Raw genomic sequence first — 13,632 nt, 5'->3', positions numbered from 1 at the left:
ACATGGTCAGGAATGTTTATGGTGTTTTGCAGTGCTCTCATCGAAAGCAGTTTTGCTGCATGTATTTACCTCTTCAGAAACCCCTGACTGGGAACGTAGTGTGTGGAATGCAGAAAATGATCCCTGTATCTTTTGGGAACAGGGTCTACTAGACTCCTCTCTTCAAAATAGTTGAGACCTAGCTTTGAAAACTCTTAGGCTGGTTTTCTCAACTTCTGGGACTCCACATGTGCTGTCCTTTGCCATTTTAAATTTGTGCAGTTTGGTTGAACCTGTTGACTCACGTTTAATAGAGGAGACAAAGTCTCAAGAGTTAATCTCCAGGAAGTTTCATAAAAATCACTGACCAGGTAGCAAAGAATCTTAGTGGGAAGGATAAGATTTGCAGCAAGAGCATGGTCTGAACAGTTATCTGTGCTTTTTTCCCCAGAGTTTGTCACTGTGTGCATGTGTACTGTCTTGTCAGAGTAAGTGGGGCAATAGGGTTGAAAGGGCACTCCAAGCTCAAGAGGATTTTGGCCTTTGATGCTCTTTAAATCTCTTTGAAAACAGAGGCAAAGGGCTCCTGGCCTGTCCTTCCATGGAGCCCTGGACGTCAGAAGTTAGGTGAGCTTGGAAAAGGCACAGAGAGAGTGGAGAGCTGCTGTCTGACTTGTTCACAGAGTCATAAATCACCGAAGGTTTGGCTCCCTCTTTCTCCTTTCAGTGTAAGGAACTCCTCCAGCCCTTTCTGTGTCTCTTTAAGATCTATATACAGTTCTCTCACTGTTTCAGAGCAGATTAACATCTGCTTAAAGGCTTCACAGAAAATGTCTGTTCTAGAGACCATACAATCTATATTTGACATAAAAGTCAAGAAGCAAACCAAAATTATAAAAAGTTATGATAATACCATGAGCATTGCACCTGTTTTCATGGCTATTTTTTGTTCTAATTCCAGCTGTCCACTTCTAACACAGTTGCTCTGCAAACAAATCCAGTAACGTTTACTTACTTTTCTGTTCATAGGATGTTACCAGTTATCACTCTTTTTTTAATATAGAAATAAAAACACTAACAGGATATTTTTTTCTATTAGACCTACATGGATAACATTTGTGTTTCCAGTCCTGAAATACTCTAGCAATAAAAATTTTCAAGGTGTTGGCTGCAATGGAGCAACATACACAACTTCTATTTCCTCTTCATTTTTTACATGTGTTGAAAGAGTACATTGAAAGCAAAGCCAGTTTCTGCTAACAAAGAAATTGCTTTAAATTGCCTCTGCAGTTTTGATACAAGCCTTAATAATTTCTTAATGTCTTGTCAGTCCAGGATCTAGCATGGGTACACCGCTTTGATGTCACGGAGCCCTGGTTGTATTCATTAGCTTAAGCTGATACTTGAGGGCACAGGCTTTCATCTGGCAAGATGCATCTCTCCAATGAAGTCCACTGGTGTTAAAAATGAGACAGTGATGAAGCAGTAAGACCTGCTGGGGTTACTAGCATCCAGGGATGCTTCTGGAAGGAAGAGACCATGCTGAAGTTTGCAGGCTCCACAGGCAGGTGTCTGAAGGGCAATGAGCCAGAAGAAGAGGTGGGAGAAAGTAGGATGACAACAGCAGAAGAACTTAAGATATAGAAGAGAGCATGTTGTGGCCCTGCCAAAAACTAGAAAAAAATCGGCCTCTGTTTTAAAGTGTCATTTGTGATGAATATGGCTCTTGGGTTCCTGCTTTTTCCTTTCTTCCCTAATGAACAGCTAGGCTTTCCTGGGTTTTCACGCCTTTAACCCTTTTTGGCTGACAAAACCAGGATCCGTTATGCTATAAAGTCTATGAAAGAGTTAAAGGGAAGAAATACTTCCCAAAAGGTTGTCTAATAGTATTTCCCCTACAGTCTTGCACTGGGGGACGTTTGGGTCCTCTTGAAAGGGGCTTTGAAAACTGCACATCCTGAGGGCTTCACCACGTGTGGCAGCTATCCCTGTGGAGATATGTTCACCGTTTCTCCACCTCGCCACCTGCACCTATGGTTGCTAAAAAGAGGGGGATCTAAAACCAGAGGAAAACCTACAGAACAGTATACACGGCTCTACTGACCACCATCCTACTTACTCCTTCCACAGCTGGCTAGTCCTTGGCTTCATGCACATCTCTTGCTCTGCAGGGCACATTGGGTGGCATCCAGTTTAATGGCAGAACAGACACAGCTGTTCTCACCCATAGGGGAAAAGAGAAAGATTTGCTCTCTGCAGGGCAGCCCAGGGCTGTGATTAGCAAGGCTGTGATTATTTGCTGCTGCCTCTTCTTCACTCATCAATCAGCTGAGCAGCCAAATGCCACAAGATGGAAACTTAATTTTATTAGCTTGCATTCAGATTACTCATTTCAGGAGAAATTTGACTGAGGCAGATAAAGGCATGTAAATACATTTTTTAAAATCATGAGGGGAAAAAACTGTCAAAAAAACAGACTCTCACTGAGTCAGTCTGCAGGAGAATCACAGATAATAAAAATGAGACTTGAAATCGGGTAGTTTTTTCGCAAGTATTACTGTAAGGCTGAAGAGGGGGAGAAGCACCTAGAACCTTCATTTTACGGAGGTGATTCTATAACCTATTACATACCTCTAACACTGTATACAGGCCCTAGGAGGAACCAGAAACAAAAGGCTGCACCATCACATCCACCTGAAGAGCCACACTTGAAAGCATCACTCCGAAGGTGAACCCCTCTCTCTATATATACATGTATATGTATGGTGTGGAATGTACGTATATAAAAATGCATGTGAGTGTGATTAAATATAGCTCAGTTACATGGCAATTGCTGAGTTTCAGGAAAATTCCCTGTTAAGTCAAAGGCATGTTGCAACACACTTCTGTCTAAAAGTTGTTCTCTGGTATTCCTTCACTTAGCAGCATGGTTTCTGCCTAACTGACAGCTAGGAGTGGAGAGATGAGGTGCATCTCCAGACTCTTGAATCGTTGGTACCCTGTTGGGACTGCCAAGGAGAGGCCAGCCTATCGCAGTGGTTTCTACAGTGCAGACAGTTGTCTAAGGAAATGCAAGAGCATTATTTGTAGCTTAACACCTGTTATGATAACATGTAGCCAACACACTTGAAGAAGGGACAATGGCTTTAAACTAAAAGAGAGTAGATTTAGATTAGATATTAGGAAGAAATGCTTTACTGTGAGGGTGGCGAGACACAGGTTGCCCAGAGAAGTTGTCGATGTCCCATCCCTGGAATTGTTCAAGGCCAGGCTGGATATGGCCTTGAGCAACCTGGTCCAGTGAAAGCTGTCCCTGCCTATGGCAGGGGGGTTGGAATTACTTGATCTTTAATATCCCTTCCAACCCAAACCATTCCATGATTTCATAATAACATGAACTCATGACTGAAGAGTTAAAAGCTTTTTACCCTTTGCAGGTGCCATAACACATTGCATTCTCCATCAGGTAACTGGCAGGATTTGCATAACCATCTTGTCCATGAGCCCATACCCATGTGCTCCAGACTCAAGGTGGTTTAGCCTTAGTGCGGTACCTGCGGGGGTGTGCTCTGGGGTGACGTGCAACACAAAATTGGTATATGCCTTTGGATTTTCTTAGCTGTCTAGCTGAGCTGGAGCCTTTTCACTGTTCTAGAGGAAGGTGTGGGTTCTGAGATTTTTCAAAAGCTTTTCTTTCATTTCACACTCTTCCTATTGATTTCCTACAACATTGCTCTCAGTCTAAAATTGGAAGATCTCCGTTGCTAGTTACAGAGTCCTTCCTTTTTTCTGATGCCAGACATTCCCAAAGCCAGTTGGTCTTACTGTCCTCAGGCATGTGTCTGAAGGGCATACAAGTATTTGTACTGCATGGGAGAGGCACCCATCTCTGGGAAGTCAGCATCTCCTGGGCTGGAGACCAAGATTTAGAAAGAGAGGCGGGAATCTCTCCAGTAGTGCCTTGGCAGGAGATTCTTCAGCTCTGTCATGGGAATGGGAAGCCTTAGCCATTTGGACACAATGTTAACTCAGTCTGAATTAACCCATGGGCAAGAAAGTTGCTGTGGTGTCGCTGGAATCCCCCATCCCGCCTGGAGTGCCTGGAGTGCCGTCCCCGAGGGAGCCGCGCACAGCCCGCTCACGAGTCTGCATCCCGGCGACCTCCCCTCCGGTGGTGCTTGCGCTCTCTGGTGGGGAGAACGTAACTGGCTCCCGCGGGTGAAAATCAAGGGAAAAAAAAAATAATAAAAGCTTGTCTGTCCTGTTTTAGTTTCTAAAAACTTACGGTATTTTACTGAAGTCTAGTAAAAATATTTTCGAAGAGTCATCACCATAGAAAAAAAATACTCTCAAAAATATTTTCCCTTCTGCAGTGCCAGACAGAAGTGGTAAAAGACGTGATCAGCAATTCCAGACAAAATGTCTGTTGTTAGCCTTTGTTCCTTTCGCAGAATCACGACCACTTAGGAGTAGATTATTTACTGGATATTAGAAAAAGTGGAAAGTGTGATCCTACAGAGAAAAGCAAAATAGTTATAATATGACAAAACTATAGCAGACTTCTAAAATTAATGGGTGGAATACTGGTGTGCTGTGATGAACACAAACATTATGGTGCCATTATCTGTCTGCTTTCTCATGTTTGGTTTTTTTTTTCCTTTGTGTCCTGGATTCCAGGTTAACCCATGACACTTTGACAGGCTGTATTTCTGGTACGTGAATGGCTTCAAAGGAAAGTACAAGTATCCAAGGCGTATCAACTTGGGTCCATGCTTGCCCTAACAGAATTGAAACATACCTTTGCAGTTTTGCTTTATATTTGAATATATAATTTGAAATTATGATTGGTCAAAATAAAGCATTGTGACCCATTTGTTTTGAAACTTAGCCAATTTGTCAACAATTATATTTATGGGGTACGGTTGTTTCTTCAAGGTTTTTTTTAGGCCAGGCCTGTATATTAATAACACATATAATAACAAAGATATAAGAGCAATTTTCTGATCTAATGGAAAACTCAGGTCCTGGCAGAATGCCTTCTTAAGCACTTAAAGAGATGTAGGCATTTGGGCAAAGAACTAAATGACCAAAATGAATTGAAGTTTTTCTACTACGAGGTCATGGAGGACATACTACTTTTTCTTCAACAGAGACTGGTGTTTGGATGGATCAGATATCTCCTGTTTTTGCAAAAGAACCAAAAATAAGAGCAATTAGTCAAAGTGAAGATCAAATGATATCATCATCTTGGAGCTTTTTTTCTATGGAACAAGATTCCTTCATTAAGAAGAGGATGTTCTCTGGAAGACACAAGTTGGGTGGAGTTATTCCAGATCAAGAGCCAGCTGAGTCTCCTTGCCCCCACGCTAGCTCCTAGTTATGAAAGCTTGCTTACTGGCACCTCCTTGGTGCCAGACTGCTGACCATCTTCTAATAAGACTTCTCTGGGCATCCCACCTGACCCTTGTTCCAGCTCTCTGCACACCCATCACTCTTTGTCAGACAGCTGTCACAAAGCAGAGGACAACTATTCTGGTATGTCAGGTCACATGAGACAAAATGGGTCACATGCTGAATATCACCTAGAAAGGGGCTACAGAAGACAGACTGGAGAGTACATGTAAGGGCAGGAGCAAATGGAGGAGCTCATGTTCTGGCTTTAGCATTGTGCCTTTCTTTGCCCCACAGCTCCTGAGCCAACTTGCCACATTCAGCAAGTAGAAAGACATGCCTGTTACCTGCCTGTGGCACAGCAGGTAAAAAAGTGGGAGAGAGGCTGAAATACCACATGTGAAAGGGGAAATGGTCCCCTTTTCCATGAAAAGTTACATGCCGAGGGGTCACATTTCAGGTCTACTTCTGCCAGCTGAGCTGTCAACGAAGAGAGTGCAGTGGTATCACCTCACTCTGACTGTTAACCTAGCAAAATCTCATGATGAAGATGTGGGTTTAGTCACCTCACAGGTAAAGGCAGCATCACAGAGTCCTAGGACACTGGAAAAAACTCAGCTGGCCAAAGTGCAGTTTTCCCAAACTAAGAATCTCTTACACTATTATGCTGTCCTGACGAAGCACTTGTTTCAGACTTCGTGTTAGACTGCATGCACGGCCTCTTATGAACCTTCTCTTCACATGTGTAAAACTGGAGCTCAGAGGCAGAGAATTAGTGGGAAAGGTTTGGATTGATTTTATCTCTGTGCATTGTAATTGTATAACTGATCATTTAATTGCAGTGATTGAACCTACAGTGCTTTTTTTTTTTTTTCTGCTTATGGCTTTACAAATGAAATTGATTAAATAACTGTGATCTCATTCTGCTCTCTTTGCTTGTATCTATAACATGGGACTTGGAGTAGTCTTGGATCTAGCACTTTCTGGGTGCTGGATCTGAGTGCACACACCCTGCTGTGTCCCACTCTGGCATACACATTTGCCTGTGCCAAGTCCAAGCCATCATTCCACCCACCTGCAACAAACCTGGAAAGTTCAAACAAGTAGTAGTCAAGGTCCTAAAATTCTGCCACATTCTGTCTGCAGGGTGGAAAAGAGCATTGCTGAACAGATGTATGATGAAACAGCACTATTTAATGGGTGAGATATTTCTTCGTTGTTCATGTGCCTAGGGTAGCTCTACCAGCAAAACATTCTAGCACAGACCAGGTCAGGGTAAGATACAGGCCTGCAATTTTCCTCTTGCCTTTCCAGCACAGAGCAAAATGGTTAACAAAATTCATGCCTGAGAGGACCAAAACAGGATATGTGAGGTAACCACAATGAATGATGCATTTATAACTCCCTTGTTCCATACCCTTTGTAAAATCAACTCTGTACCAATCACTTTACATTTTTTAAACTTGCTTTGCAACCATCACTAACAGAGATATATACTTGCTAATTAAAAGAAAATCTGGGGTTTGGGAAATACAGAAGTAGCTTAATAGAAATACAGCACATACCAGAGCCTAGGAGCAAGTCAGAATCACCGTTCCCAGTTTCAAAAGTACACAGAATTATGAAAAATTACTTTACTAATCTCATCCCCAGAGCTATGCTTGGATAGGTAAGATCCTGAATGTTCAAAGGGCTATTCCAAGTTCACAGGTGCACAAAAAAGGAAAATAGTTAATTATTCACTGCCACATATTTTTGCTATACTTTAAAAGTAAAAATGTAAAATATTTATAGTAAAAAGATAGCTGATAAAGTTCTGTAAAAGAAAACAGTTCTTAATATCTCAGTATAATTTTTTACTTTTTTTGTCATTTCACGTTCACTAATTAGACTCACAAAATTCCTGCCAGTTAAAGAAAACTACATGGCGTACGTGGGGAACTGAAATATGGGACAAGCTAAGGGCAGTTTTGTCTGTCACAGTGCAGTGCTGTATAAGAAATCCCTGAGCTATCTGCAGACAAGATGGTACAGCAAAGATACTGGTTTGGATCTTAAAATGAGTCTGGTTAATCAATCTGGTCTCTCAGCAGGGTCAATTAACCTATGGACAGAGCTGTGCTAACATAGCAATATGGCTGTGGCTGTGGATCTCTGGAGATCTCAGCAGCTTGCTCCTTGGTGTCATGTAGGTGTACTCTAAACCACCCACCTGGAGTCAGGCAGGCAGCAGGCAGCTGGTCAGTGAATGGAGTGTGGGATTTCCCTGTGTCCCAGGCAAATACTTTGATCTCTGAGTAGCTCATTCTTCTTACGTCTGTACAGTAAACTAACTACAGCAGCTAAAAGTATGTTCTGGCCCTGTTAAGTTTGTAGCATATAGGTGCAAATGTGGACAATGTATTTACAACACAAAATGATCAAACTGCTTCTCAGGCAGCAACCTGTTCCTCCTCCCAGAGACCTAGCCCCCATATTCTAAAATACTGTGTTAAATGTTGATGTAACAGCCTTTCAGTGGCAGTAGCCTAAACCCAAACGGAGCAAGAGCTTCGCTGCCAACCCTAATGACTTAGTGGATTGCGCAAAAAATACAAGTGAGGTTCATTGGCTGGGAGCTGCCATGGGTAAAGTCACCATGAAAGAAACAGAGCAGACAAAAGCAGAAGAAAAACAAGGACATGAACAGTGATGAGCTGATAAGGTAGCACTCTGAAAACCAAACAGGAACTTACTAAAAATGAATGTGACAGAATTAAAGACTGATGAAACTTTTATTTACTATCAAAAGATAATGTCCTCCCCTTTATCGCAAACCTCCTACTGATAACACCAGCCATTCAGCATGGTGTGCAGCATCAGCTCCGTATTTAGGCTCCAGGCCCCAGATCGCAATGAAGCACAGGATTGGTTTTCTTCTCCTTGCGGTGAGTTTGACATCCTGGGCAGAGGAGGTGAGGAGGCACCAGGAAGAAAAGGGAAGCTTGCGTTCGCCCTTTGATGGGAAGCACAGAGAGAAATAAATTGCCTTGTAACCTCCTGCTGTCCCGCGGTGCTATGGAGGGGTGCACAGGGGCGCGAGCACAGACCCACAAGTGTGGGCGCCCTGTCAGGCAAAGGGGTGCCTTCACAAAACGCTCGCTTGCTGTGAGGGGCAGCGTGGCCGCTTTATCCGCTGGGCTTTGCAATTCCGACATAAACTAGGTGAGTATGCCTCAGCCTATTGAACGGGAAGATTATCTGATTTTTTTATATTTTGGGGGGGGGGGGGGTAAGGCCTGTTTTGTAACTGACTCCCACTGCCCACAGGCAGGCATTAACACTTGTATTGAGTGCAAAGATGTGAAGGGCTCGTCACATGACTTTTCATTTGCAGTTGTTGCTTAGTGTGCAAACGACATCCGTAAAACCTACTGATGTCAAGGGAAACCCTTTGTTGGAAGAAAAACAAGAAAAACGATGAGTTTGACACCCGCGCCTTCCCCGGCACTGCGAACGCCTTTCCTGCCCCACTGCCTGTCCTGCCCCACTGCCTCCACTGCAACGCCCCGTCCTGCCCGTCCCCGGAGGCGCTCCCCTCGCCCCGCGGGGTCCGCAGCACCGCCCGGGGCTGCCAGTGGTCCCTCCGGGAAGCGCCGGACGCGGGCGCGCACGGAGCCGCCCGGCGGCAGCTGTCCCGGCCGCAGCCCGCGCCCCGGGCAGGCACCCCGAGCCCCGCTGTCCCCGCTGCCGCGGCCCGGGGCGCCCCCCCCCACCCCGCAATGCTGCGGAACGCCGGGGAAGCCGCCGCCTGAGCGCCCCGCGCCGCGATCCCGGGCCGCCGCGCCGCCGCCTACGCCGGTAGCGCCGGGCAGGGGCGGGGGCCGGGGCCGCGGCCGGGTCGGGGCCGGGCCTCCCCTGGGCGCCCCGCCGGCGGGGGCGGGCCGGGCGGTGACTGCGCCGTGGGCGGGCGGTGCGGCGCGGCGCGTCCCCGGGCAGGGGGCCGGTCCGTGCCGCCGCTCCCGGCTCGGGCCCTGTGCGGGCTGCGGTCGCCGCTGCCCGGCCCCGCCGCCGTGCGCGCCTTGCTGGGGGCTGGTAGCGCGGCTCCCATTATGGTCAGCCATGGCGTGGCTGGCGGGCGGGCTGGCCGAGCTGCGCTGGTGCGCGCTGGTCGCCCTCTTCGTGGCGGCGCTGGCCACTCTGGCCGTCTACCTGGTGCAGTATGCGCTGCTGGCCCTGCGGCGGGGCCGGCCGCCGCCACCGCTGCCGCCGGCGCCGCGGCGGGACGAGCTGCTGGAGGAGGGCGGCTCGGTGCTGGCCTGGGCGCTGTCGCTGGGCAGCTGGCGGCGGCAGTGGCGGCGAGCCTGGGTGGCGGCGCTCAGCGCCGAGGCGGCGACGCGGGCGGTGAGTGCCGGGGACGGAGCTGAGGGCGGCGGGCGGGAGGGGAGCGGGGCAGCCCCGCCGCAGGGCCCGGCCGGGGCGCTCCGGGCGACGCCGCCGGCCGCTCCTCCGCGCCCGCCGGGCCGGGGCCGGAGCCGGGGCCCTCCTGGCCGTGGGGCGTCCGACCGGGCCGGGCCGCGGCGGGCGAGGGTGGCGTGTGCCCCTGTGCCGGCGGGGGCTCTCCCCGCCCGGGGCGGGGGGCGGCGGGGGGGCACTGGGACTGGCTCCACAGATCTGTCGGGGCGCTGCCAGGACGGCGCCTGCCTCTGTGTTACAGCCTCTCCTGTGCATAGGGGCGTGTGTGTGTATGTGCACATATATATGTGCGCGTGTGTGCACAGATGTGTTTCCGTGTGAATGTGTATATCAGTATGTATACATTTGGTGCTGGCTTGGCAGGAATTTGCAGGAAGGGCCTGGCCGGGGGCAGGGAGCGGGTGCACGAGTGGGAGCGGGGAAGGCCGGGGGGGCAGTTGTGACCCTGGCCCAGGCAGCCGGTGACATCGCTCAGGTGCGGGCAGATGGAAACGACAGAAACTTCCCGGCCTTCGGTCGGTCCCTCAGCAAGTGGCTGCCAGAGCTGGGCTCCTTTGTGTTCTCTTGGGCCAGGCTCGGTGTGATGCCGAGGGCTGGTGTTCTCCAGACAGCCGTGGGATGGTGGGCATCTCAGGTTTGGTCGGCTTGCTTTAAACCCAAGTCAGGTCAGGTGCGCAGAATGTGGCACCCCTTCCCTTCCCATCCCGTCCCGCCCTTCTTGTGAAGGGCACAGCCTGGCATCCTGCTCATCGGTTTGCAATGGTATGCCCGGACCTAAGAGGCAAGGAGGTTAGGTGAGACCATGGCAACCTGATTCCCTGGTCCTGAGGACTGAACCGTTGTTGTGTCCGTGGAAAATGCTGAGGCTAAACTATCTAGGAAACAGCACGTACCCAGGCCTCTGCATTTGCGGACAGCCCCCTCCCTGGGTCTAGGAGGTTCCTTTGGCGGCCCCAGAGTGCTTTCTTCTTATTTGTCAGGGGGCAGCCTGGGCGAGAAGGAAGAGTGGGGCAACGCGTGTGTGTAAAAGATAAGGAAAGCAGGTTAATGCTTTCCAGACCTTACAACAAGTTAGAGCTGTGGAAAGAAAATGCTTTTTCTGCCCTTTCAAGTTGCATAGTGCAGCTGAGAAAAGCAGCATGGGTTGTGCTGAGAACCAGAAGTTTGTCTTGTGCTTGTGGAAGAGGAGAGCCCAGACAACTTGGATACAGGTGCTAGGAACTGAAAGTAACTAGAAAAAAGCGGCAGCTTCCTGTCCCAGACCAGAGACCAAAGCCACTTTGACTGGGACATGTGCACCCTCCCTCCCCAGGCGAACAGCTGGAGCCATCTCTTGCCATGCGTTCACTGCCTGGCACTGCAGCGTGGCGTTGCTCCCGCTGTCAGGCTTCCAAAACTATGTCAGCAGCCCACGGCTAAAGAAATTCCTGCGAGCAAAACAACCTCGGGTGCCGAGGGAAGTGGCAGTGACCACTTGGTGTGGGTAGCAGGTGAAGAATGCAAGTGCTGATGCCTCTGAAAGTGTTACCTCACTGCCAAAACAGGTATACGCCATCTTTTCCTTGCTGTCTATGTGAAGACTGAGTAGCTGTCATCACTGCCTGCTGTCATACACAACGAAGGACTGGGGAGGGGGTGGCTTCTTTCCTCTCTTCTGCAAGATGATATTTGGGGTTTCTCAGTTTCAGCATAGCCTAGGTCAGACCAAAACCACCTTTTAAAACTACAGCACTGATTAATCCTTACTCAAGAATAGCAGTTTTACTGAACTCTGTTGCTGCTCACAGGCTTCACTCTGCACTGTGCTGGGTACCTTGATAGTCTGCTACAGAGAAAGATGACATGATTAGGCGCATAGTTATGTCTTAAGTATAGGTTTTCAGGCTCTACCCTGTATTATGTAGTGAGGTGTCATGCAATTAATACATACAAATGTTAACATACATTTGCAATTCCGTCTCCGGTTCTTCCAGGAACTTCACTGGCAGCGCTGTTTTATCACTTGTTTTCAAGCAGTGTGTTCGTCACCTAATGATGCTTCTTTTTTTCTTCTTTCTTAGGATTCACTGTTGCTTACATTTGAGGAAGATGACCCACCAGAACCACTTGAGCTAGGAGTTAAACAAGTTGTTAGTATTGTAAAGTCAGCTCAAGAGAAGGTAAAGTTTTGTTTTGTTTCAGTTGCATGGTTTTGTTTTACTTTTTGGGCAGGAAATGTTAACTTCTCTTATTAGCATCAGTGGGAGTTTTATTTGCCAGTACTTCTGTACCCTTGATCAAAGTTTGTCAGCACTGGTAAGAGGCTGCCTCTCTAATGAACCTGTGCAGACTCTTTGCATTGATTCACTGCTTTTGCAAATCATGAGCAGAATGGGCTCCAGAGCTTCTACCACATGAACAATAACGAGTGTGATGCCAGGTTTATAGGTACGCCTTCAGTGTACTCATAGAGCAGCCTTCTCTCCCCACCCCCATGATTGGTACAATGGTTCCTCATCCTGTTGCTGAAGTGTGGGGTGGAGACTCCATGAAGAAGGAAAGTGATACTTCTCCTCTGGGACAGGAAAACATCTTTGCCTTTTGCTGTTTGTGGGGCTGATTACAAGTTTGCTTTGAGTTGGGTAAGGATCGATGGAACAGGGGCAAAGTCCTGAGAGTGAAGTCTTGACTCTACTGAATCCTGTGTTCAGTGGGGAGTGAATGGTCTCTTTCTTCCTCTCCCACCCTACATACTCGGAAGTGGTTTAGTACATGGAAAATTAAGATAAGGCAGAATGTGGCTCTCGGAACAGAGGAAAAATGCATTAAAAGGGGAAAAAAAAGTTTGTATGCTTATTAGCCATGACAGCTTCTGCATATTCATTCTAGTGTCTATAACTACTAGTCACACCTGAACTGAGGCTCAGTTTTAGGCACCTGTATCAAATTAGCCTAATGCTTTTCTTATAGTTTTGCTTTGTTATTTTGGTTTGCTTGTCGAATTTAGGTGTTAAGCAGCTCTACTATGATTCCTTTGAAACCTATGCATGCTTATCTGCCTGATACACAACTTACAGGCACACCCTGATTGGTGGCAGCTGGGTATTGCCAACATGTAAAGTTTGTGCACTTGTTCTCTCTTCCTCTCCACCCTGCACCCCAGCAGTGTGGCTAGAGAGACTGGAGTTGGTAGGGCCGTAGAGTTGCCACTAGTGTTACTCTGTGCCACTAGAAGACACCACGGTGGGAAATTATAAGGAGAGGGTACTGCTAGGCCTAAAAAGTGGTGTGCTGCATAACGTGTGAAGCCAGCAACCAAGGGAGATCTGCTACAAATAAAAGTCAGCAACTAACAGGACAAAACCCATGTATCTTGCAGTGCGTGTCTAAAATGTTGCTGGAAGGCGGGCACGGCTGCAAATGTGTTTGCATGGAAGATGACCAGGAGGTTTTGATCTGCTGGCTGCCCCTGATCAGTGTCAAAATTCAGGGCCAGCTCTGTGCTGAGTGCTGCCTGTGGCTAGACCACGATGAGAGCAGCATCTCAAGGCTAAAACCTGCTTTTGTCTTGCTGGCATGCTAGAACCAAGGCACAACACTGCAGTCCTGGATTTTCCTAAAGTTCTGTTGTACCGCTGGGAATGTCTCTGCTGCAGTCCTCAGCTAACTTCTGTGTTGTTTAACTGTAGATTCCAACAGCTGCTGTAGCAGCGAGGTATTTTAGTGCCCGCTGCACCCCATGGGCACCTTAAACTGCTGTGGCAGCAGAAGGTATCAAGTGCTGGCTCCACGGCAGCCTAAGCCTGGGGAACTGCTCCCTGCTGTAGG

At 48.0% G+C, this 13,632-nt stretch overlaps 1 protein-coding gene across 2 annotated transcripts in view; it reads left to right on the top strand.

The window, feature by feature from the left end:
- Window positions 1-9,053: 9,053 nt before the first annotated feature.
- C2CD2 (C2 calcium dependent domain containing 2) overlaps window positions 9,054-13,632 on the top strand; it is a 38,539-nt gene continuing 33,960 nt past the window's right edge. The window contains exons 1-2 of one of the 2 annotated variants that reach the window (XM_080376704.1): window positions 9,054-9,753; window positions 11,886-11,984. In XM_080376704.1, the coding sequence (XP_080232830.1) occupies window positions 9,472-9,753; window positions 11,886-11,984 (381 nt within the window). In that variant the 5' untranslated portion in view covers window positions 9,054-9,471. The remainder of the gene's footprint in view (window positions 9,754-11,885; window positions 11,985-13,632) is intronic. The other variant, XM_080376703.1, reaches the window with a different exon arrangement.

Source organism: Falco punctatus (genome assembly GCF_963210335.1).
Source record: "Falco punctatus genome assembly, chromosome: 2".
Taxonomy (NCBI): Eukaryota; Metazoa; Chordata; class Aves; order Falconiformes; family Falconidae; genus Falco; species Falco punctatus.
The sequence above is the reverse complement of the archived record's forward strand: the minus strand, read 5'-3'. Positions and strand labels throughout refer to the sequence as shown.